Source organism: Arvicanthis niloticus, chromosome 15 (assembly GCF_011762505.2).
Source record: "Arvicanthis niloticus isolate mArvNil1 chromosome 15, mArvNil1.pat.X, whole genome shotgun sequence".
In the NCBI taxonomy this organism is placed as follows: domain Eukaryota; kingdom Metazoa; phylum Chordata; class Mammalia; order Rodentia; family Muridae; genus Arvicanthis; species Arvicanthis niloticus.
The window spans coordinates 7,738,384-7,765,435 of NC_047672.1; the positions used below are offsets into that span (position 1 = coordinate 7,738,384).

Here is a 27,052-nt window from a genome sequence, read left to right on the forward strand (position 1 = left end):
AGTTGTCCTCTGACCTCCTTCCACACGTGTGTTGGGTCCTATGTAAGGACCTCCCCCTAAATAGAAAACAACAGTGGAATTCTGTTTCTTACACTAATGGACCATGTATGGAACCATGGGTGTATAACGTTACTAAAATAATGGCTTGTGCCTAAGGAACACTGAAGCCATACATGATATGTTTGTGACGATGCCAAAGCAAACCTACTATAATGCCAGTCATGAAAGCACAGCACAGAACCAGCTAAGTTCAACACACAGGAGAATGAAGCAGGAGGAGTCTAAATTTAAGCTAAAGTGTTTCAAACAAAACACAAACAGCATAGCATTGTGGTTACACAGCCTGGGCGTGTAATGGGCTGAAACGTGCAGGTTTATGTAAATGCTCCCTAGTGCTGGCACAGTAACAGAATTATTATTCTTCAGAGAGCCTCTCTGTCCCTAAGTAATCATATAGTCTGCCATAGCACTGGGTGAACAGACACATAAGACAAACCTTTAAAAAGTGGTTAATCAGCTAAAAAAAAACAAAAAACAAAAAAACCACCAGAAAATGTGTGGGTGTTAGTTTATTATCCACTCAATGTGGCCACAGGACCCAACAGATAAGAATCTCTTCCCCACACAGCAGGGAAGGCACACACAGCAGCTGGACCCCATAATGGGCACTCCCTGCGCCCAGACTGTGTCACAGGAGCTGAGGCTAGGCCACGGTCGTCAGAGGTCATCCATCACTAGGAATCCTCCTAGGCCCCACACCACCTGAATTGGTATTCCTTTGGTCTTCCAAAATAGAAGTATCAGCTAGGAACATGTATTCAAAACAAGAATCCGTGTGGGGAATGTTTCTGATACAAACCTCAACAGTGTAATTCCATTTAAAGGAGATGTTCAGAAAAGGCAATCCATGGACAGCACTGGCGGCTGGCAAGGGCTGCTGGGAGGAAGGGGTGCTAGTGGACACAGAGTTTCCTTTTGGAGTGGCAGAAGTAGACGGTAGTGATCGTTGTAGATCTTTCTGAATATCCTAGAAGCTATCAAAATTTTTTATTATGCTTACTTATTTATGTGTTGGGTGTGAAGGTCAACTTTGTTGCATAGGTTCTCTTCTTCCAGATGGGTTCCAGAGATCCAACTTAAATGGTCAGACTTGGCCTCACGCTAAGCACCTTCCTGCTGGCCCATTCTACATGCTCCTGTAAGTATTTTAAAAAGGTAAAAATTACATACCATAAATTTTATAGCATATAAATTATATTGCAATAAAATATGGCATTATAAGAGTAGCCGAAGTGTGCTGTTTTGTTACATGATAATATTTCAAGAAATTTTTATTTTGAAATGTAGAATCATTTTTTATTTTTATTTATTTATTGTTTTTATAAATCTTGGGCTTGGTGTGGTGGTGCACATTTTTAATCCCAGCACTGGGGAGGCAGAGGCAGTCGGATCTTGGTGAGTTTGAATCCTGACTAGTCTACAAAGTGAGTTCCAGGACAGCCAGGGTTGTTACACAGAGAAAACATGTCTTGAAAAACAAAAGGCAAAAAACAAAACAAACAAACAAACCCCTTCATTTTTGGTGCTGCAGAGATGCTCTACTGGAGGATTTTGTTTTAAGTTCCATGCTGAGGCTTCACTGTATCTTGGTGTAGCAGAGTACATCTGTAATTCCAGCACTTGGGCTACAGAAGCAGGAGTAAATTTGAGGCCATCATGGACTTTATAAAACTCTGTCTCAAAAAACAAACCAAACAAACAAACAAACAAACAAACAAACCAGGCCTACCCAAATCCACCCTGTGAAACTGAGCTCAGTTCCGGAAACAGCTATTGGGGACTGCAGAAGCAAAGCAGCTGCTCCCCATCCTAGACACCTGGTGGCTGCAGAAAAGTCAGCAGACTCTGCAGCCAGCTCTACCCATACCGAACCCCCTTTCCCATCCTCAGCTACAAAAGCTCAGCTCAAAACATGTACTCTGTGATCTAAATTCTGCTCGTTGAATGACTGGGTCCCACATCCCCATCATGGCATGGCCAGAACTAGAGACTGTACTGCTCTGACATTAAATGAAGTCTGCTCTAGATGCTTGAAGTCATCTAAATCTCATCTTTTATTACTCATAAAAATATATTTCTTATTTATCCTTACACTATCTAAAATACCTTGGTTTACTCAGGGACTGCTGTAGGTTATAAATTACACTATTTACATGCATGTGAAGTTTTTTTTTTTTTTTACTCATATAGAAAAATGATGATTTTTCATTATAGAAGACAAAGATTCTAAATATCTCCCACCTCATTCTTCAGCTTGTAAGTACCAAACTATCATACTTTGCACTGTGTTGTGTTAGAATGTAAGATATTTTATTGTTTTGAAAATGCTTTTTAAATTTTCATTTTAGCATGTATGTGTACACTCCTGTTCTCATGCCATGGCATATAGTAGTTCTCTACTTCCATCATGTGGGTTCTGAACACTGAACTCTGAGCATCAGGCTTAGCTATCTTGATGCTCCTGGTTCTTTATTTTTTGAAATAGGGTCTTATGTAGTCTATAATGGACTTGAACTTCCTCCTGTTCTCATGTCCCAAGTGCTGAGACTACATCCCTATATTTTATGTGGCACTGAGAATCAAACCCAGGACTTCACTAAGCAAAAAAGATATATGCTCAGCCCAGAATGTTTGATTCTTAAAATTGTTATTTGATGCTGCCACCATGGGTCATATTGATATGAATGACCTGTGTTGCCATCTGAGACCATGGTGATGTTCAGGTCCATGTTGTCAGAGCCATGTCTGGGTCCATGGTACTACTGCAGCCTGAGTCTTTGTTGATGTCTATGGCCCGTGTTGCCAACAAAGGCCATGAGGATATCCATGGTTAATGCTGTAGCCTGAAGCCATGTTGGTATCCATGGCCTGTGCTGCAAACTGAGACCTTGTTGATGCTCTTGGCCTGTGTTGCCATTGAGGGCTACAATGGTGTCTGTAGCTGGTGCAGTGACAAAGGGCTGTATTGATGTGTGGTCTGTACTGCCACTGGAGACCATGCTGAGGTTTGTAGCATGTGCTAATGTTGGAGACCATGTTGATGTCTGTGGTCAGTGCTGTTGCCAGAAATCATGTGTCAAGTTCATGATCCATTCTCCCACTGACTGTAAAGAACAAGGAAGCTACTTCTGCCATGGTATTGATGATTACAGACTCGCAGTTGAGAAAGAAGACATAGAAGGCTTCTGTGACAACCCCTAGCCCCACATGAAAAAAAATGTAATAGCCTAGACAGAAAGCCAACAAAGAGAATTTTTTAAAACTGTGATAAAAATGGTGAAATGCAGCTCTCCATGATTGATGGCTTCTGGCTTGAGGGCATAAGGGAAGGACTGTTTTGTTTAAGGGGTCAGACACCAGGGTTTGACCATACCCCAGTGAGTACATGAGCAACAAAAATTGAACATACTTTTGTTTTTGTTTGGCAGACGGGGAGATCAGGGGAGGACACAAGGATAGGGTCAAGGACCTAGGGGGTCTGGAAAGTCAGAGTGCTCAGGGTATATGATGTGAAATTCCCAAATAATCAATGAAAATATTATGAAAAAGTTGTTATTTGATGGCCAGTTCCATAGCTCAGCAGGTAAAAAAACTTGTGCCAAGTCTGATAACATTCGAAATGTGATCCTAAGAACTCAAAGCATGGTGAAAGGAGAGAACTGACTCCTGCAAGTGATCCTCGGACCTCCACATGCATGCTGCTGTGGGACACACACACACACACACACACACACACACGTGCATAAGCATATAAGATTACATTTTTCTATTTTAATTCCTGTTAGTCCAATAGTTTTGTGAGACAATGTGTCATTATGTAGCCCAGGTGTGGTGGTATGAAAAGGTTTGGGCCCCATAGACTGGTGTTTGAATCCTTGACACATCGGAAGTGGCACTATTAGGAGGTGTGGCCTTATTGAAGTGGGTGTGGCCTTGTTGGAGGAAGTGTGTCACTGTGGAGGTGGGCTTTGAGGTCTTAGAGATATGCGAAAGCTCCTTGCTGCCTGCAGATTTTTTTGTTTGTTTGTTTTGTTTTTTTGAGACAGGGTTTCTCTGTGTAGTCCTGGCTGTCCTGGAACTCACTCTGTAGACCAGGATGGCCTCGAACTCAGAAATCTGCCTGCCTCTGCCTCCCAAGTGCTGGGATTAAAGGCGTATGCCACCACTGCCCGGCCTGCCTGCAGATTAAGATGTACAACTCTCAGCTCCTTCTCCAGCACCAAGCCTGCCTGGATGGTGCCATGCTTCCTGCCACGATGATAGTTGACTAAACTTCTCAAACTGTAAACTAGCCCCAATTAAATGTTTTCCTTTACAAATCTTGCCTTGGTCTTGGTGTCTCTTCGTAACAATAAACCCTAAAGCATCTGGCTGACCTTGAACTATTCTCTGGACTCTGCAGTGCTGGGGTTATATGGCTATGTAACTACACCTGGCCTTCAGTCTTGTGATTTTAATAACAAAAGTACTGATTTAGCTGTCAAAAGTCTACCTGGGAATTTCCATCTTACAGGCATGTGGTGTGAGCAGATGATTTATCTAGGGCAGAGGTTTCAGTTTCTAAATGGATGCACGTTACTGAACAAAGAACCAATTCAGGTCATGGCAGGGGAGAACAGTGCAACAGAACTTGCCTCAGAGCTTTACAAAGTGCTCAGTGACTGCTTTCTGGGGCAGGGCTGGCCCAGGCAGGTGGGAAGGCTACTGTTCCCTTGTTCACTCATCACTTTATTCCCCAGAGGAAGTACAAGTTCCTGCTTAAAACAGGCTCATGGATTAGGCTGGCTAGAAGAATCTAGATGTTAGCTATTATAGACTTTTCACACATGCAAACTAACCCCAGTGTAAAGCATGCAGAGTAGGTTTGAGCATTGTGATAGAGCCACGTCTCTAGGGTCTTTGCTCTGCTGGAGACAGTAGTGGGAGCACTTGCTCAGGCCCTCAATATGACACCCCGCATAGCTACAGTGGCTTACAGTGTCTTTTCATTAGTCACCTTACTCTCTAACCTCTGGTGAAATCTAAGAAGCCACTTTCTCACAGTGACTGGATTTAGACTGAGAACAGTCCTGGGAGTTTTGCTTTGGGGCTTATTGTGTTTTATACACATTTTGATTGGGTTGATGGGAAGCTGAGATTGGGCCAGTGAAAAAGGCTGTAGTGGATGAAGCAGAGCTGGCCAGCTGAGAAACTGAGTTCATAGTTCAGTTAAACAGGCTGTGGTGATCGGGCTCCCGAAGCAGCTCCCTATGCTGCTGCCTGCTCCTAGGAAGCCGTTACCTTCCAAATAGTTTACATTCACCATGTTGATGGGACTCTCCTTGTCCTGACTTGGACATATTTCTTGGTTTTATTTCCTTTCTGACCCTTGTTGCCACTCTGAACGTGTGATTTCTCCAAGACATGCTGCTCCTCAGTCTTCATTTGTGCTGTTCTCATAGCTCTGGGGTCCTTGGTGTCTTACAAGTTCATCTTCATCTCCCTCCATGCTAAAACTCGTAACCTTTAGGTCTTGGCTCAGGTTCATAGGAACCCACTTGTCCCCCACAAACAGTTGCCACCCCCTTAGGAAGAAGGTATGCTGGTTTAGTACCCTGGCTAGCAAGTCAGTATGCTGTACCCTCTGGCAACTGGCAGCCTACCTAAAGCAGCAAGCTATATTCAGCCAGATAGTGCATGTTATCATGCAATATACATGACACACAACAGATAATCAAATACTTCACAAGGAAGGCAGAACTTAATGTGCAGGCTGAGGGACTCAGTTTATGTTAACAGCAACTTCAAGTAGCCACAGACTGTAAACAGTTTCCTGGGGGGAAATTGAATCTCTGGTACAGTTAAAAGGTCCTCAAAGTTTGTGGCTGCCCAGGACAGGTTTGGAAACACTGGAGCCACTGTGAGACTATTTGACTTTGAGGACATCAGCCAATCAGAGTACCAAAACAAGGTCCCTTCATCCATCTCTACGAAGTGGTGCTGAGGTAATACTCTGTTAAGACCTGAAACAAAATGAGAAAAATATGGATACGTTAAATGAGAATCTCAGCTAATATTTACCTCTGTACATTTACTGTTTTACTCAAAGGCTTCTCTTTAACTCGGACTCTGATCCTATGCTCTTGTGTTTTTTGTGTGAACATACAATGATGAGAAGTTAGCTCCACAAGAGTTTTTCCTTGAAGAAAAAAGCAGCAGCAAGATACACTATCTTGTACATCTTGATTTCACACAGCTCTAATAAAGAAATCCCAGGTAGTCCTGAATGTGAAATGCAAGACTAAATAACTTCTACAACATTGTAGACTGTCTTCATGATCTTGCCAGTAAAGGGTTTCTTAAAGAGAATACGAAGTCTCTAAATATAGATGGGTAAATGCGACTAGATTAAGAATTTTATTCATGTGCTGAAGAGAAGGCTAAGTAGTTAGAAGGGCATGCTACACTTGAAGAAGACCAGAGTTCAGTTCTCAGCGTCCACTTTAGATAACCACCTCTGACTCCAGCTCTGGGGGACTGGACTCCCTCTTCTGGCTGTGATGGACATGGCATTGTGAACACCCACCCCTCAATATGCACATAATTAAAAGAAAAAAAATAACTACTCTCAAATATTTGTAAAACACAAAATGATAAACAGTATGCAGAACACACACACCCACGTGTGCTACAATTGAAAGATCTTGTCCTGCTGTGGTAATAAGTTAACCCTGTGGCGGTTGTGTAGTGCTTCTCACTACCACCCCAATGTTGTGGATTCTTGAATGAAAGACACACATGTAGTCTATTTTAATAGGCCCCTAAGAAGCTCAACAGCTGGGCTATTCCCAAATTTTCACGTTTCTAATGCCTCCCCTCCAATACTCCTGAATTATTACTAAAATCTAAATTCGATCTTTGTTACCCTAGACCCAAACGGGGTGTGTGTGTGTGAGGGGGGTGAGGGTGGGGCTGCTCTTACATGGCTGTACCCTCTTGCTTCTCCAGCTCTCAAGCCCAATCTTCCTGATTTCCTGTCATGGCAATTATAAGACCTCCTTCTTCCCATGGTTCCCTTGCCTGGGAGTCCCGCCTCTGTCTCTCTGCCCAGCCATTGGCCACTGGCAACTTTATTTACCAACTAGAGACAACTAGGGGCAGAGACCCTCAGTGTCTTTCAGGCAGAAGTTAGGTTTCCCTGTGATTTTGGGAGCTGAATTAACACAAATAGCATTAGAACCAATCTACAACAATTCACCCTTTTCATCCATTAAAAAAGGCCTTTTCTCTCAGATATACATTGAACACTATTATAAGTTATGTAAACTATAAGGTAAGATATACATTAATAACATCCAATCCATCAATTTTGTCAACTTAGTACATTACTATAACATCTATCCTGTCTTAAGGAGTTTATAATGTTCTACCTGAATTCTGTTTTAGTTTTAACTTGTATTATCATCTGAAAAACCATCCTTTTAAATCCAGATCACCTTCCTTAGTGCTCAACAACTTAAAGGCCACACTCATACATCCCCAGGAAAGGGACATTTACCTTCTTATTCCATGAACAAGTTGCCACGGTGCACAGCAAACACACTTGGAATCCTCAGTGTACTAGTTTGAACCTTACCAGTCCAAGTGGAGAAGTGGACTGCAGCAGTGCAGCTTCTTCCTGGCCTTGTCCATGACGTGATTGCATCACCAACCTCCTTAGAACCTGCACAGCATTCCTTCAGAGTTCCCCAGACGCTAGATAGGGCTCTTTCCGCAGAGGTCATAGCTAGAAAGCTGAGGTTCCACCATAAGTAGAATGAGGAGGAAGCTAAATTGGGTGTGGAGTCCTTAGTTCACCTATGTGCTGCTTTCTTGACAAATGAAGAATGCACTGTTGCCCAGTTGTGAAGACCAGAAATCACACAGACAACATGCAGTTAAGTCTAGGAGAATAACAGCACGTGTGCAAGAGAAACAGGATAATTTTATTATCAGGTTTTCCTTAAATAAAGGTACAACAGAAGCTCTACAGTTCAGTATGATTAGACATGATTTATAACTTCAATATGTTTTAAAAAACAAATTACAGAAATGAACCAGCAAAACTACAAGGCTACTAGACAAAAGAAAAGCTACAGCTTAACTTCCTTAGAAACTATTTTCCAACCATTAAGTACCTTCAGCAAGTCATTAATCAAATGCTTCCTAAATCTAGAAACGGATGATCAAGTGGACTGAAACATGTAATGCGTAATCTTGTTTTTTCAGCTATAAAATAACAGTATCTCAACAAAATAAAATATGCTCTAAGCAGTTTTATGAAAATTTCAATGACCTTTTCTGGCTCAGTACCTGACTTGAAATGTTCAAATGTTTATATTGCACACAAAAGAAACTTTAGCAGCATACTATGTGCATGAGAAGCTGATGAAAATAAGATTGGAAACCCTCTTAAGTTGTGTTCCATTTACATGATTTAAATATAGAGTTTTCTATATCTTTAATTAGTATAAGTAAAAAGGTAAATTTCTGAACAGCACAGAAATACAAACATATTTAGAGTTTTACAAAATATATCCAACCCCTTAGACATGCACAATCTTTTAATTTCGGAGTGTTATACCATACAAGGGAGCCAGTTTCTTCTTCATAACGTAGGTAGGAAGTCATTTTTATGAAGTTTTTGTATGAAAAAAAAAAAACCACATTCTTTTGTCTCTAAAAAAGTTTTGTGGAATGTTGGAAATTATGGAAAAACAATTCCAAACTAAAGAAGTCAGAAGACTTGGAATGAGAAAATCCTAGCGGCATATTATGTTATGAGGAATGATGGTCATCTTCAAGTGATTCAAGGAGCATTCTGTCGTAGTCAAAGGCTACCAGGAGATGGCGTGGAAAGTCATGACTGCTGGGCCATTTCTCATTAAAGAACCACAGTTTGCAAATGTTTCAGGGATCCTAAACAATACCCCAATACATTAACAGGCTGGTGCAGCTAGCACCACAAGCAGGAGCTAGCAGCTTCTGTTCTAACAGGCTGCCCTCTGAGGAGGCTGCAGCAGACACTGCCTGTGGGCATAAATCAGGACGCTGGCCTGCAGGACTTCTAAACTTATCAACATGGAAGAATGAGGGGCCACTGGCTATTAACTCCCACAAAATTTTCTCCATAGAATATATAGCTTCAATAATACCTGCCTACCGGAAAAAAAACAAAACAAAACAAAAACCGCTATAGCGTCACTTAGAAGTGTAAATAGCAGATTACAATTCTAACTTCTGTCTAAACTCATGCCTTTAGTAGGTTAAATACTGATGTCAAAATGTTCTCCGTTCAGACTTTAAGTGCCCTGTTTCTCAGCCATGTAACAGCTTCTCATTTTTGTTTTCCTAATTTGCTTTTTCCTTGAATTTCTAAAGAAAACTATTCTAAAAAAGTTAACTGCTTAGTACAAAATTTGAAAGGCAGAAGGGCTGAGGAAGTCCTGTCATGTGCTCTACTTTGCTGCCCAAGAAAGCCAACTGTTTCTTAATGCAAAAGGAGAGAACTGTTTTCAGGCTTGTGAGCTAGTGAAGGATTTGGGACAATTCATATTGGTTATAAATCAGATATACATATACAATTGCTCTACATCTGTTACATGCAGCTTCAGAATTTCTATTCTACTGCAGACTCACAGCTTTAATTCTCTCCCTTATCTGTGTCACTGTCATTACACTAGGATCATAATGGGTTTCCTTAAAACCACCTGAAGAGCAGTGCAGCTACGACAATGTCTGCGTGCTGAAAACCTGGAAAATGTTGGTTGACGTTCACTCCCGCAGGTCTAGTTAAAAACACTCAGTTCTTAGACACAAGAGCATTGGCAATCACTGGTGAAAGCGTGGTTTCCAATAGCCATATCTCCTGGAAAGAGTCAAAAGGCCTGGTGTTGGCTAATGGGCTACCATGCCAGCATTGGAGGGAGCGTTAGTCCAGCTCACTGGAGATTTCACATGTGTGGGCTCATTGGGTGTATCTCCTATTCTCCGTGACACTGGCTGCTGCATTAGGTGATGCCCCTGCCAGCAACAAAATGGCGTATGGCCCTGGAAAAGCCAACATTTCCAAGAACCTAAAGCAAGCAGGCATATGGTCTTTTGACCATTCTAAGATGTTTTATATTCAAAGGTAAGTTATTTCATGCTCACCGATTAAGTGACCATTTTAAGAGTTTTTAACTACATTAAGAGAAGGTTCAATTAAAATATACACTTAAGCCTGGCACAGTGGTGTGCTCCTCTAATCCCAGTTGAGACAAGAGGGAGGAGTTTGGCAATTTAGAGACCTATGTGGTAAGACTGTGAGACCATACGCAGGGGAACTCATACACACTCAAATGGGGAGTGTGAAACAAAAGCAGTTACATATTCCCCCCAAGTATACTTTAAAGTGAATGTTGCACTGCTTTTGTTTAAATGACAGCAGGCATTTCCCCCAGTCATACAAACCTGGCGCAAACTAAAGAATGAACCATTATCTAACTAGCTAACCCAGGCAGGGCTCCTAGCAATGTCAAGTACCAAGGGTATAGCAATATACTATAGCCACATGAAATAATATCTAACAATAAATTCTCAATAGTCTCAGCACAATTCCTTTCACAGTTTAGTGTGGCTTTACTTTCTTCTCTTTTCAAATATTTACTAGCCAAAGAAAATTAATATTGTTCTCCCATTAACCAATTAATTTGTTGTCATTGGATTCTCATTATTATGCCCAATCTTCATGTAGTTCATGTTTTGTGGTTTTGTGTTAAAATGCAATTTGCAAAGTTTTAAAAATACTGAATTATGCCCTATTTTCTTTTTATAGTCCTTAGGGAATCTCATAAGGGATAAATGAAATATAATCAATATCCTTAATTAGGCCCCTTACTTTCCCAATGCTTGTTAAATCATATGTAGATATACTGGTTATTCCACATGCCTTCTGTTACTGAAAAGGCAGACTGTTTTCCATAAGTACTCCCTGAGAACACCCATTCAGGATCCCCCGAATGGCAAATGACAGTTATACATGACAAGCATGAATTAAATGAGAGGGGAGCAAATTCATGCCTGTGGTAACATAAAACTAGCTGTACTGATTTACCAAACAAGTGACTCCTGGCATGGGTGTGAATTCATTCTCTTGCTTCTGTTATTTGAGGTGTGTGTCTTTGTGTGTGTGAATATAAGCGTGTATACAACACATTGTCTACGTGGAGGTCAGAGTACAATTTGGTTCTTCTTTTCCACATTGTTTTGAGGCAGGGTCTCTCATTTCTGCCAATTCATTGTTCACTCTAGGCTAGCTGGCTTTCGATATTCTCTAAGATTCTCCCGACTCTGCCTCCCACCTCATTGTAGGAACACTGGGATTACAGATGTGGCTTTTTATGTGGGTTTCAGGGATCTGGATTCAGGTTGTCATGCTTGCACAGTAAGCACTTTCCCTCACTAAATCATCTCCTGGCCCACTTCTTGTTTTTCTAAATGTGAGCTAAGTCATGGTTTATATTTAACCTTTACTGGTCACTTTGTTTTTCTTTAGAAGGTAGCAGACCTGACTAAAGGAGGATTTTCAGTCAGAAAAGTAGGAAGGCCAAGTGCCTTGAAAAGCTCAATGCAGAACAAGACTAAGAGAAGGCCTGTGGATCTATCCAGACCCAATGGACAACCATTCACATGAAGAAACAAGGCACATATTTTTGATAACAAAGTGCTGATTAAGACAGCAACATAACTGGAGTTGACCGAGCTAGCATGTGGATTGACAAAGTACTGTCCTCTGGACACTCCAGACTTGTGCCAACCCTTCAGTGCTGCTGAATCACCACTGCTGCTTCCTTGCACAAGCACTGCAGTAGGAGAGAAGCACAGGGGCATCTCCGCTGCTTCACACCAACGGCAACAGGAAGACATTCATAGAAAATGACATCTTATCCTCAGCTTTCCCCTCTTGACTTTCACAGCTCTGGGAAGAAGTGAGCTGGTAAATATGTTTAGTGGGTAGAGGATTTCCTCTACCTCCCCCGCCCCCAAAAGTCCACCCTAGAACTCAGGCTGGAATGCATAATCCCTATACGTAACAAATACATTTTAGGGCTAACTTTAGAGATAGTGAAATAGTAATATAACTTAATTTTAGTCAATATAAATTACAATGACCATCTAAATATTTAAACAGCAAAATAGAACAAAATATACATATGTAAAAATTCTTCTAAGTAAACAAATGTACAATCTCAGAACTTAAAATTCACTAGAAGGTTCATTGTGTACATTAATTAGGCTCAGAACGAAGTAAAAGTAGTCAATTTAACCCCCAACCTGGAAAGCTATTCCGCTATGTGATTTCATCCATTCAGCATCCTGCAACTTTCATTTAGACAGAGTGCAACCGTCCATGTAAACAGTTTGTCATCTTGGTCCCTGGATATGGACCTTTGGATAGAGGAAGAAATCGTGGGAGCAGCAGATGGGGAGGGAGCATTACACCTTAGAAAACAAAGCAGCTTCTGCTGCTGGACTCAGGGCTTCCCACTGGGTGGCTCAGGAAGACTCTGAGGGGTGGATGTGGTGAAAGTAGACAGCCATGAAGACATAGCTGTCTTTGCACTGGAAAAAGCTCCTCCAACTGATTGGCCTGTGTGAAAAAGAAAAACAAAAGGAAAAATGTATGAACTTAATAAAAGCCTAATTTTTGCATGCGAGGGAATAGAATGTAGGCAGGTTCTTTAATACTGAACCACATCTCCAGCCTATATCTAACATTTTGTTAGACAATGAAAGCCCAACAAACATGAACAAGGTTAACTCACTGAAACACAGTAAAATATGTAGTTAAGACACCACTTAAATTTTTAGTTCAAAGACTATCTTTCCATTCAGGAATCTTAAAGAAAACTGAGCAATGTTTCACTACAGGAGCCCACACTAGGTACTTTGTGTGGGCTGATAACATACTTTTACAGCCACAGCACTAGGAACTCTGACTATGATCAGAATTATCTGCAGAGCTGAAATAGCTAAATATACAGCTGGAGAGATGTCTCAGGAATTAGGATTGTTACTGTTCTCCCACGAACAAGTTCAGTTCCTAGCACCCATATGAGGAGACTCAAAACTGCCTTTAACTCCAGCTTTAGGGGTCCCAATGCTTCAGGCCTCCATGGGTACCTACACATCCATGCAGACAGAACAAACACACATGTTCTTTGAACCTACTTATATTAGAAGAATAGTACTCTACTGGAAGACAGCCTTGTAGGTCTCGTCATGTTGTTTTTAAATAGTATCTTTGAAGTTGCTGTGAAAGTGAGATTATCTGAGTCACTGCTGTTAGAGAAAGGGGGCATAGAAGAGACTTGCATTGTAATTTAATTAACAGCAGCAACACTGGAAACCAAATATAGCTGTTCTCCTTGACTGTGGTTCAGTTCCTACACTTGAGTTCCCTGTCATCTGAATCTTCAGACAATAATATTCAGGTGATAAATGTTCGATGGAATATTTAGAAATAAATCATTTACAGTCTGTTCTAAGTTGTGATGGCCCATCACACTTTCCAGTTCTGTCCCTTCTCACATCTCCTTCTGTCTAATGTATATACATGCTTTTGTTTCTGCCTACCAGTCACTTGGTAGATACCTGGTTATCAGACTCACTCCCATGGTATGCAGGTTGGTTTTCATTAACTTGACCCAAGCCTAGACTAGTCTGGAAAGAGGGTATCTTAATTGGGAAAATGGTCTGTAGGTAAATTTATAGGGCATTTTCTTGATTAGTGATTAGTGTAGGAGGATTCAGCCCATCATGGTTGGTACCACTCCTGGGCAAGTCTTCTTGGTGGTGTAAGAAAGTAGGCTGAGCAAGGCACTGGGCAAAACAGTAAGCAGTGTTCCTCCATGTGTCTTGGCATCAGTTCCTGCCTTGGCTTCTCTCAATAAACTGTGTCTGTACTAGGACATGTCAGCCAAACAAACCCCTTCAACTCCAGTTGCTTTGAGTCATGACTATCACGGCAATAGAGCCCTAACTAAGATACCTTGTATTGCAGTGTCTTAGGTTCCAATAACCCTAAAGGCAAGAGCAATGGACACACCAAAGGAGAGCTGTAAAATGATTTCTTTTAAACAAAAAAGTGAAAAAATTTTGAGTGACAAAATATATTTATATAACTTTTACTAAAATATACTGTTGTAACTCTCTCATCCTACTATTTCTGTGGTTAATTTACATGTTGATGTTTTATCACAGGTTGGATGTGCAAGAAAAATCATGCCAAGTCCACAGTTTTGAGCAGGAGCAGTCTCTGTGATTCTTTGAAGAGATCTCTTTTGGATGGGGGGTAAGGGGGGACATGCTACTATAGTGATGTGTATGCCTTCAATGAAGCTAAATTTTCCTATTAAATATAAGAATCCAAAATAAATCAAATGTATAACCATACAGAAACATATATATCAAATTCTATTCCTCTGGCAATAAAATGTACCTAGCAGTAGGGCTATGTGTTCTGTATCTTTTAAAAGGAGTCCAGAGAGTCCTTTCACCATCTTTCTATAGGTGTAAGGAATGTTGGCTACCAAGACTGTTGGGGGCTGACTTTTAGCAGAAAGCAGCTATCAGCTTTGCAGCCATCTTGAGCCATATACCCTGACATGAGACTTGGATTACAATAGCCTACAACAGCTGAGCACACTCCGATAATCTTGGTTTAGATACCTTGAGATTAAAGGTGCGTGAGATTAAAGGTGTGTAACTTAAGAGTATGACTTAGAAGTATAGAGATCAGAGTTAGAGACAAGACCTAAGGGCATGATTAAAGGTGTAACTTAGAGGCATGGCTTAGAATTGAGACATATAAAAGGCAGAGACAGAACAGATCAGAATCAGACACATCAGACATTAGGTAGAAGACACTTGGCTCCAGACAGAATCAGACATAGCAGACAGAGGAGACAGAGAAGGAGACACTTGGAGGAAGAGAGACTGAAGAATAAATGGGATTGAATCACACCCTGTCTGGTCTCCATTCTTCAAGTCTGCCCTCACCCTCGCTCTTGCTGAACCCCTACCCACAGACCGGAGCAGCAGCTTGGGCTGGGATACAGTGGCCGCCCAAATGTGGGTCGGCCCAGGCCTCAACATTTTGCCTGGGCTGCAACATTATTTTGGCCGCCCCAACGTGGGGCTAGTGTGGACCCCAACACAAGACCATTATGAGGCATTTTTATACTGGGGCTTTTGAATTTTGCTCACTAAGAGTTAAGTGTTATTTCTGCTATGGTCCCACATGGGCTCATATGTTTGTATTCCTAGTTTCTGCATGGTGGACTGCTTTGGGAGGTTAAGGAACTGTGGGACCTGTGGTCTAGCAGAAGTGTTACATGAGGTTCTGAAGTTGTATCTATTTCCAGCTTCAGCTCTCTGCTTTCAGATCTACTAGGATATAAGGAGCAGCAGCCACATGCTCACACTGTTATGAACTGCATCATGACTTTGCTGACCTGATAAACTGCGCCCTTTAAAACCATAAGCTAAAGCAAAGTTCTCCCTTGAGTTGTTTCTGGCAGGTATGGTCAAAGTAATAAGGAAAGTAACTAATATGGTTTCAGGTTCGAAACTGGATCAAAATAACAAGTTAAAACTACAGAACAGCTTTATTCCCAGTACTTGGGAGGTAGAGGCAGGAAGATTTTGAGTTCACAGACAGCTTGGTCTACGTAATAAGTTACAGGTTACCTGGGGCTCCAACAACAAACAAACAAACAAACAAACAAAAGGGAAAAGAGGAAATAAGGAATTTATTCAGACACACTAGGCACAGAATATATGCACATGCTATGATTTACCTAGCTTTGGGTATCTGGTCAGTCTGGCCTTAAAAAATGAGTTGGAAAGTATTACCTTATTCACTACTTTATGAAAGGTTTGTATTCAATTTATGTTATTTGTTCCTTAAATATCTAATAGAATTTGTAATCTCAGCACTTGAAATGTTGAGTCAGGAGAATCTAGAGTTTGAGGCTAACCTGGGCTACAAAGTGAGATCCTGTCTTGACAAACAAAGGGGAGTTAAATAAGAGAAGAAAGGAAGAAAGAGAGACAGTGAGAAAGGAAAGAGGAAGAAGAGAGGAAAGAACTCAAGGGCCAAGCCAACACAGATGTGGATTACATTAGAAACCTTACAGCAGGTTTAGAGCTATTCTGATTTTACTGGCTATCTGTACTCTAATCCTGGCTTTCTGTAGTATCTCTTTTTATTCTTCTACTTACTTAGAAAACATAGATTCCTCTTTTAATTTTAAAACTGAACACTTTAAAAGCCTCTTGTATTGTTATGTGATCCAGAAATCTTTATAACTTTACTATAATAAATTTTACACTGAAGACAGAAAATGGATACATATGACAAACAGCTCCTGCTGAGGGTGTGCCTTACCAACAGCTTTTCCTGTTTGTACCACATTCCGGCTGGTTGTGACCATGACACTGCCAATTTTTTTGCCACGTTCACTGTTCTGAACAGAACTAAGAAAAGAAATAAAATTTTTAAAAATCTCAAACATTTGAGAACACTCACAACCAAACCATTCTATTATCATCCCAAATTAGTATTGAGAAAATAAATAGCAAAATTATTATGAATAAATACTTGAATGTACTTGGAAGAACACAGAAATGAGCTGAGGTGAGGACAGAAAGATTTATGGCTAAATCTCCTTGACAGACACGGTTTCTGAAGAATATCATCAAAATAAGAATGGCAAGACCTGTCATTATTTCATACTATTGTGTATGAACAGAGTTTTCATTTTGAAATACATGCTGTTGAGCTACAGAATGTTTTACACACCGGCTTACTATTTGGAACACTAATCTATCAAGTAAACAAAATATCCAATTGGCAACATATAGCATACACTTGGCAACATATAGCATATACCTAGACAGAATAATTTCCCCTTATTTTCTCTAAGTACTCACTGTGAGAATCTGAGTTTCATGTCTGACACTGAGTACTGGCCTTGAAAAGGATGGCTGTAAAACAAAGCTTATGTTTATATTATGAATACATTAACAATGCTACAAAGAGCAGTCACATGAACTGTTAGCAAACCTCCTTGGAGACACAAGTGGACACAGTACTCTGAAACTGACAGTAGGGCCCTATGCATCATTCTGAATATGAACTCTCCAAGAGACTCAACAGTTTTGAGTTCTTTCTTCTTTCCTTGTACAATGGATCAATGTTTCTAGAAGTGTGTACTGGGGGATGGAAGTGCTAACACTACTCTTACTTAGGAATTACTTCATCTGGGGTAGGGACCAAGCATCATCCCACCTTAAAAATACATCAGGAAATTAGGAAAGTAGCTAATTTAGGCCACCATCACAACCTTGATCCTGGTCACCCTGTAAATATGTGTCATTGGCTATGAAAATTTGCCAGTGAATAAGCAAAATCTGTAGTTTATTAGAAAAGCAACTCAAAATGCAGAACTTAAAATGGCACTGTAGTTTTGTGAGAATTTCTGCCACACCAAAGGAAAAACATTTTATTAAAACCAAAACCAAACCAAACACAAGACTTAAGCACAGTTAAGACTGGAAGAGAGAGGCCAATAAACAATTCTTGCCTTATACTCAGGGTCACTCTGTCCTGTGCTACAGAGAAAGAGAAATTCATAGCTACTTTAAAAATGCTGTAGTTTTGTCAAATGACAGCAAAGTGCTCTGGGTCAAAGAGAGCGTTTAAAACAGTTCTTTCTTTTACGGATCACAGAACTAACCTAACAAATCATACAAACATGCTGTGCTTGTAGCTGCCTAACATGTTCAAAGCTCAAGTCAGTATCAAACACTGCAATATCACAAAAAAATCCCTCATCAGTCATTTTTCCTAGTCCAACAAAGCTTGATTTCAGGGATGGGGCGTGGTAAGTTAGAGGATTCCTCTTTAGAAGCTAAAAAAATATTAGGCAGATTTCAAGGTAATTAGTTTGGAATGTTTTAAATTACACTTCCTGATAATTAATGAAGACTATTTTTTCATTTATTTTTAGTACAATGAAAATGTTTAAAATCTACTATTATCATGACTCCCTAACTACTACTCTATTGGGCCTCTTCATCTTTGATCTTCTCTCCTTTTTGTTTTAAAAATGTAAAAACAAGTATCTTTTTTCTATATGTCCTTTTATAATTTTTTTTTTGAAATTAAGATATAATTGCATTGTTTTTCCTCCTCCCTTTCTTCCCTCCAACCCTTACAGTTTAACTCACCTTGCTCTCTCAAATCCATGGACTCTATTTCTTTTTTTTTTTTTTTTTTTTTTTAAACTATTTATTTATTTATTATATGTAAGTACACTGTCACTGTCTTCAGACACACCAGAAGAGGGCATCAGATCTCATTACAGATGGTTGTGAGCCACCATGTGGTTGCTGGGATTTGAACTCATGACCTCTGGAAGAGCAGTCAGTGCTCTTAACCACTGAGCCATCTCACCAGCCCGGACTCTATTTCTTTAACTGTTGTTACACATACATAGACACACACACACACACACACACACACACACACACACACACATACACACACACACCTTACCAGTCTGTATAATGTATAATGCTAACTGTATGTATATGATTTCAGGGCTGACCATAATTAGGAGACTTTTTTCTCCTGCTTCCTCTGTGCTCTGCATTCCTTGGTCTGAGTCTGAAGCCAAATGAGATTTCTTCCTTTCATGTTAGCCTATCTACTGGTGTCCTCTTCGTTTATTTTTGAAGGTAAGTCTGACCTTCAAACTTACAACTCTCCAAAGTTAGCCTCTGAGTGTGGGATTACAGGCATGTGCTATCATACCTAGTTATGAGTGCTTTCCGGTCTGCTTTTCAACCCCTATAACCTTAGTTTCTTTTTTTTTTTTTTATTGGATATTTTATTTACTTACAATACAGATATCATACCTTTTCCCCATTTTCCCTTTCTAGAACCCCCTATCCTATCCCCACCTCCTCCTTTATGCTTTTATACCATTTTGATTACATGCATGTATTAAGGTCAGTTCTCGGTTGAGGGTCTAGCAATACAATAGATGCAAATAGTCAAGAAACAAGCAAGACAATAAACACAAATAGTCAAAGAAAAAGCATGGCATTAAACCCAATTATGTGGACACTCCCGTGATCACTGTTTCTAAGTGCTTAGCAGGATGACCAAAGTATCTGAGCCTACTTCCCTGTCCTAGCCCAAGGTCATCTTCATGTCTGAGGCCACTTCCTTGTTCTAGCCTAAAATGTAGATTCCTGCCTGAGATTACTTCTTTGTTCCAGCGTAAGATTTAGATTCCTACCTGAAATTACTTCTTTGTTCTAGCCTAATGTCAGATTCCTGCCTGAAGCCTACTTCCTTGTCCATGGAACTTTAAAACAATATCTTCATAAAATATAAAAGGGTGAGATAAACCCCTGTACACCACAAATTTATTTAAATCGTATTCTTTTTATTTTTTATTTTAAAGTTTTCTTTAAAAAAAATTTGGATGCCAAGGAAGTTTTTGCTGAGTGTCTATGGCGCTCTAACTAGGCATACTTATGCATAGGTGAAAGGGAAGGATCCACTTACTGGCATATGGCATGATCCCGATCAGGTAATAGGGGAAAGAGGGCATGTTTGTGTTTTTTCTTCAGGATGCTGAAGGAGCTTGGTGGCTGCCAAAGCGATGGGTAAGACATGCTGATGCCAGGACAAAGAATGATGCTGACCTGTGAGCTTGCTGAGTGCCCTGACAATGGTGACTGGGAAGCTGTATTGGACATAAGTTCCCAACCTACCATTGCTTACCTATACCCCTGATGGGACAAGCTGCCTTGTCTCAAGTTCTTAGACCTTGTGGAACAGAGAATCAAAAAGAGAAGTTATAGTGCCCCTTAGTTTCTTTATACATGTTTTTGGTACCTTTTTAAAAAGCCCAGGCTAGCTAAACCTATGTACCACCATTAAGATTTATAGAGTTGGTTCAGGTTAATAGCATCAGCTACAATGATCGAGACAGCTCACATACTGGATAGTTGACTAATTAGAGTTACCCAGCTTGTAAGAAGAGCCACCTCCCGTGTCCCTGGCCAACCAGCTCACATACGTTTCCCTCTGAATGCTTTAGCACCCAGACCTTGTAACTGGTGAGGTAGACTACTTTGAACTCTTATTTCATTCATTTAATAGCACTAAAATGCAGTCTACTTTTAAATTGTTTTTAATATATTCAGATGGCAATATAGGTTTTGCTGTAGCCAAAAAATTCACTGAAGTTAGAGTTGAACCTACTCATTTTCTTTGAGTGCTAATATAAAGATAATAACAGACTTATCCACCAAAATGTTTTGAATATTCCCTACCAAATGCATCTGGAAGTTTACACTGTTTAATCTGTTGTCAGAAAGCATGTGTCTATCTTTTCTAGAGTCACTTAAATCACATTTCTGCTTTAGCTAAAAGCAATAAATGATAGCTCCCACACAGCACGGTGTTTAATACAAAGTTGACTTTGTCCATTTCCCCCCATGAAATAAAAGTTCAAAGTACAATGAAAATAGACAAATTATGCTTGTATCATTAAAAATAGTATTTAAGCCAGGAGTGGTAGTAAACAACCTTTAATCCAAGCACTGGGAAGGCAGAGGCAGGTGGTTCTTGGTTTGAGGCCAGCCTGATCTACACAGTGAGTTCCAGCTTAGGCAGGGGCTACATAGTAAACTGTCTCAATAACAGAAAGGCTCTCTTTGTAAAGCGACTGTTTCCATCCCATCAAGTCCAGAGGACATACTTACTTTGGATTTATCTCTGAAAGTGCTGGGTGCTTATTGCTGTTCCACACCCTGTAGTTGTGAGTATTCTTCCAGGCGGCAACAAAAGTTGTTCCATAGTCTGATAACATCTTTTCATTATCTGCCAAGAAAATGGTTGTAGAAAAGTTAAGCTGGATCACAGCCAACAGGGCATGAAGATTAGTAACTATATTGGGTGAAAGTCTCTTTATGGCTTTAAGTCCCACGCCCACACTGTAGGGACATACAGATGTAAGCAAATTTAGCTCCAGTTCCAGAAACCCTGTTAAGAAGCTATGAAACCCTTGGCAGGTCACTTAATCACTCAGAACTTCATTTTCTTAACTGAGAAATAAGAGGACTGAGTCAAACATTGCTTCCATGTTTTCCTTACAAGGATCATATTATCTATTAAACAAAAAGAGGTTAAGCACAAGCAAGCAAACTACTTCCTTTACCCACGTTTCCTTTGTTTGGACTTTGTCTCAGCATTTGGTGCTTCACTCTTGAATTATTGAAGCATTGTACTGTCAAAAATACTTAAAACAACATAGGATTTTCACACTACTGCTGAGTAGTAGCTCTTGGCTACACTGACAACATGGGGGAAATGTCAATGAACATTTCTTTTGCTTGGAAGGATAGAATAGCTCTGGAGAACTGATTCAAGTAGTTACTGCCTCACATTTATCACACATGAAGGTTTGCTATTTTGTTTTTGACACAAGGTCTTGCTATGCACTCAGGCTGGTTTTGAACTCTTGTGACCCTTCTGTCTTGCCTTCCTTTTGTCCAGGCAGATGGTATCTGAGGTGTGTGCTACCATGTCTGGCTATGTTGTTTGCTTTTAAGGTGAAATGCCAGTAGCTTTTTGTTGCTAGGAAAGGACTAGGAGACTATTTACAGCATAAAGGTATGCTTCCCCACGATATTTCTGCATCTTAACCTCCTCTGCTGATCATATATAAGAATGGGCTTTTGAACCACATTGCTGAAGCCTCTCAACCAGAGGGATAACCAAGTTACAGAGTATTGTTTCCTGTCTTCTGTAAATTGTAATTTCTGGGATTATTGTTAAGGCCAAAATTAGTTACTAGCTGTAAAATGTTCAAAACACACTTTGCATGTCTTAATTTTCTTAATTTTAAAAAAGATGAATGCTGGACAATTATGGCACATGCTTTTAATCCCAGTACTTGGGAGGCAGAGGCAGGCAGATCTCTGAGTTTGAAGCCAGCCTGGTTTACAAAGTGAGTTCCACAACAGCCAGGGCTACACAGAAAAACCCTATATTGAAAACAAACAAAAAATTAATTATTCATGAGGCCAAATAACTAGTAGATATCTGGCCTTCTTTTGAAGATTAGTAAGTAAATTTGGGTTACAAGATTCAATTTTGATGCTTCTGCTGCTATATTTGTAGAGATGATGTACATTTAAAAATAGCCAACAAGTAAGTAAGGACTTGGTCATTACTTTTTCTTTATAATGAAGAACATCCCTGAAATCTAGACTTAAGATTATCCTGGCAGGTAAAAATGATAGCAATGATTTAAAAAACAAAACAAAACCCTGCTGACACAAAATGCAAATAAGCTGCATGATCCTACAGACATGCGCTTTCAGAGACTAGTAAAAGAAAGCAAACTGCATACTGTACAGATTTCATTGCTATTTTTTTTAAAGGCAGTGTAATTTTTCAGTAATGACAACCAAAAAATATTCTGAAATCTATTTTTGCTACAAGATGACAAGTATTTGCCAGAGTTCCAAGGTAGAAATGCTTATTGCAAAGCTCCACTTCTAGTTAATATTGTTTTCTAAGTAGAATCAAGTAGTTTTAATGTATTTTCACCTGCCCCATTTTAACCATTTAACAGGAAAAATATTATTTTTTAGAATGGGATAAAACTTTGAAAGTCTAATCACTCAGAATATAATTTGCAATGATTCCTTTAATTTTTTTTAATAACTTGAAAGTATGTAAGCAGAATTTATAAGGTTACCAAATACTGACATTTCCCTTGATACAAAATAATCAGCAGCCATGCTGAAGTGAAAGCAATCAGTACTGTGTTAGCATTTTTATAATAAAAACAAGAGTAATGATCACACAACATGCTCAAAATAGACTCACTTTTGTAAAGACTACCCCAAACCATAAAAGTCAAAAACGTATGTGAAGAAAAATGTTTGGAAGAATATAAAGTACTCAAAATGTCAAAGAGTCATTATCTCTGTATGGGTACCAGTGATTTTCTAACTATGAATACCTATTTCTTATGCAACTGAAAACATCCATATCAGAACATGAAGGTTTGTAGAATAATTGTGGCTGAGTGCTTCTTACCTAACTGCAGTGTAGCAGCCAGCAGAGCATGAATGTAGACCGCAAACTGGGCCCGGATCCATTCGTCACCGCCTTCCCAGCCTGTTCCATCCAGGAAGACATCATCCCGGTTCTCAGTCACATGCCTCACCAGGTAATCTGCGAACCTTAGGTCTGCAGTCGTTGGGTTAAGCAGCTTTCTAAGTTCTGGATCATGGATCTGGATCAGTGCTTCTTCTACCTAGAAGAGTACCCAGGTACAAGTCAGAGTTGGGACACAAGATATCCATGCCACATTATAAAATAATACTGGGGAATTGGAACTGGAGATAAAAATATGAGTAACAAGATTCTCAAAAATTTTTCCATTTGAGGACATGCATGAATCTAAGAAAGAGGCAGGTTGGTACACTGAGGTTTCTATATACTTTCTCTTTTTAGAAATACAGTGCTGTTTCTAATTTTAGAAATTACATGTAGAGGAAGATAGCTGACTTAGAGGTTAAGAGCACGTGCTACTCTTGGAGATGATCTGCATTTGCTTCACAGCCTCATACGGTTGCTTATATCATTCAGTTCCAGAGGATCTGGCACCCTCTTCTGACATCCATGGTCACTAGGTGTGCACACAGTACGCACACATATATGTATGCAGGCAAAATAAGCATACATATAAATAAGTCTTAGGAAAAGACCTACAGAAAGTATATGTGCAACTAAAAACATGACTTTGAACTATAAAAGTAATTCATGCTTTAAAATCTTTGATAGTATAACCACTTTGGAAAATATAGATACATACACAATAAAACTTACCCTATATTAACATGAAAAAGAATAAGCTTAGTTACAATTCCTCCAAATTTTTCCATTTTTGAGAGCATGCATACTTTGAAATATTTTTAATACTGTAAATATACATACTGTATATTCTGCATACACACATACAGACATACCTAACTGGCAAGGGTTTGTTTAGTTCTTTAGCTGCTGGTGATTAAACTTAGGCCTTTACACATACTTAGCAACTGCTTTACAAGTCAACTCACTCCCAAAGGTTAGTTTTGGAGTTAATTGAATTAATAACACATCTATCAATCAACTCTGAATGTTAAAGCACTGTGCTTCTCCCACCTGTACCCTCCTATCTGGTATATAAAGTTTTTCCCTCACTTATATTGGGGATAATAATAAATCTGTCAATAATTATAAAAACCTTAGTGCAGTTAAAAAATCCCAACATTTTTCAATTGTGAAATTAAATGAATAATTAAAAAATTTTAAAGTATTGATACAGTATTGTATAACTGCTATGAAGTTCTTTAACATCAGGAACATATTAAGCAGGGTATGCATTTAAATTATTCTGAAAAAAAAAAAAAAAACAACCCCACATTTTTTTTTTTTTCTTGTGAGACAGGGTTTCTCTGTATAGCTCTAGCTGTCCTGGAACTCACTCTGTAGACCAGGCTGGCCTCAAACACAGAAATCCACCTGCCTCTGCCTCCCAAGTGCTAGGATTAAAGGCGTGTGCCACCACTGCCTGGCTCCCACATTTTAATACGGTATTGAGACCATGATAGGCCTGGTTTGCTCAGGCTGGACTCCTTGCTCAAACATTTATCAGTTGTTTGATAATGACAGTCACTTAACTTGTGTCCCTCAGTTTATGTATGTGCAGAATGTAGATAGTACCTATCTTATAGGGCTGTTAGGAAAATCAAATCAGTTAATATATATAAAGTGGGCATAGTGAGGTATACCTATAAATACCAATACTTGGGAGGAAGAGGTGGGTGGATCTCTGAGTTCAAGACTAGCCTGCCTGGTCTACAAAGCAAGTTCCAGGACAGTCAGGCCTATATAGAGACCCCTGTCTTAAAAACAAAAACAAACCAAAAACCCAAATGAATGAATATATATATATATATATATATATACACACACACACACACACACACACAATTTTTATATGTAATATATATAGAATTAAAGTGACTAGACTACAGTAAATATTATTTTTCTTATTAATGCTGTTACAGTAGGTTCATAATTATAGTTAGGAAGGAATAGTGAACTAGCAGGCCAAGTTCATATACTCAGACATAAACGTACTTCCACAATGGCATCACTGAGGTGCTTCTGTTGTCGAAAAAGGATGTTAGTAGCTCCAGCCACAAATCCCCGAACAGTGACATCAGAGAGAAGATGATGCTGCTGCAATGCCATGTAAGGCAAACACAGATATCCCTATGGATTACAAGAACAACAGAAAATAACAGAAATGTGAAAAAAAAAAAAAAAAAGCTACTCCTCTTTTCATGAAAGAAATGTCCATTCTTCCCTGCCTGCCCATTTAATCTTTGACTCATTAAAATAACATTCACAGAGCAATGCCTTGCCTTGATTGCAGTTAGTGGTTAGCTAATTTTTCTTCACAAATGGTCAAACCTCTGCAAGGCCATCTTACTTAATCCCTTCATTCTTGGTTCAATTTAAAGTCTGACTTTCTTTTAATTTAAGGAATTAAACATATTACATCCATTAAAAAGTATGTTGTCTAATAGCAGTTAAGAATGTTAAAGCATGCATCTTCACACAGCCACCAATGTGCAATAAGAACAGTTAAGCATCCAGTTTACTGTCCGGTTGTTAAGACACAATGTCAAAATATTTGCTACAAATTAGTTAAAGCCAAAGTTACACTGGCAGTATCTATTTAATTTCCATTTGAAAAAGTACTGCTTTAAAATTATAGTTGAATCACTAATCCTCAATAGGCATTTAAGTCTGCAAACCAATCAACCAAAAGCAAGCCCAACCCAGAGTTAATGGTATGGTCAGTGGTAATGACTTGGGCATACAGGCTGGACAGAGTTGTTGAATCTCTGATCCTGTTTGTAGCCTCAGGTCGTACATAAACCATCACATGTATTGAAAACCTATTCTGATTCAGAATCTTTCAGCAATTTTCTATTTTCCTGTGAGTATTTCAACTGGGCTACTTACAAAGAACTTTGTCTCGAAAAAACACACATACCCTTTACCTAAATTTATCCTAGAGAAATGCCTGCTCATCTGTTAGTATATTTTTAAATATTTAACATAGCACTTTTTATCATAAACAGGATTCATAACTTCATGAAAACTGGAGTAGATACATTTCTAGCCATATAATGGAACATTCTAAAACTATAAAAAGTAATGAAGTTCAATTCTCAGAAATGTAAATGTGATCATGGGGTAAAACCAGATGGGCACAGACTGCTATCATTTGTGTAAAAGGGGTAGGGAAAAATCCTTATGAATTACCAGAAGGAAATACAACATTGGCAATATTCACAGCTATCAGAGAAGGCAGTTGGGTAGAAGAGATGGATTAGGAAACAATTCTTTTTGGTCCTAGGGGTTGAATCCAGTGCTGTGTTATGCTAGGCATGCATTCTACATCCTCAGGCCACAGAAAGTCTTATCACCAGTGCTTTAGACCTTCTTACTACTGAACTACGTGGAAATACTACATATTGATACAACTGTTCAAACCAGCTTTAATATGGTGTCATTATTTTTCTTTTCATGACATTCAATTTAGCTAAAATTTTTGGAAGGTGCTGGAACATGATTACAGAAGAATATAGGTCTTTTTCCAAAAAAGCAGATTTCATATCCAAACCTACTCCTGGCTTCCCACTTATCTAAGACAACTCAACATCCATACTTAAAATGGCACCATATACTAATTATAGAACAAGACAAGAAACAATTATCAATGTATGATGAACATACTAATACACAAATTACAAAAATAAAAATTATAAG

The 27,052-nt window shown here is 39.3% G+C and overlaps 1 protein-coding gene across 2 annotated transcripts in view; it reads right to left on the minus strand.

Annotated features, from left to right (window-relative positions):
* Window positions 1-8,003: 8,003 nt before the first annotated feature.
* The window catches only part of Avl9 (AVL9 cell migration associated), a 44,266-nt gene continuing 25,217 nt past the window's right edge, over window positions 8,004-27,052 (minus strand). The window contains exons 11-16 of one of the 2 annotated variants that reach the window (XM_034519025.2): window positions 25,349-25,483; window positions 23,255-23,474; window positions 20,908-21,025; window positions 17,056-17,109; window positions 16,511-16,599; window positions 8,004-12,709 (exon numbers count right to left, since the gene is read on the minus strand). In XM_034519025.2, coding sequence (XP_034374916.1) covers window positions 12,594-12,709; window positions 16,511-16,599; window positions 17,056-17,109; window positions 20,908-21,025; window positions 23,255-23,474; window positions 25,349-25,483 — 732 coding nt within the window. In that variant the 3' untranslated portion in view covers window positions 8,004-12,593. Of the gene's footprint in view, window positions 12,710-16,510; window positions 16,600-17,055; window positions 17,110-19,779; window positions 19,967-20,907; window positions 21,026-23,254; window positions 23,475-25,348; window positions 25,484-27,052 lie in introns of those variants that run through there. The other variant, XM_076913295.1, reaches the window with a different exon arrangement.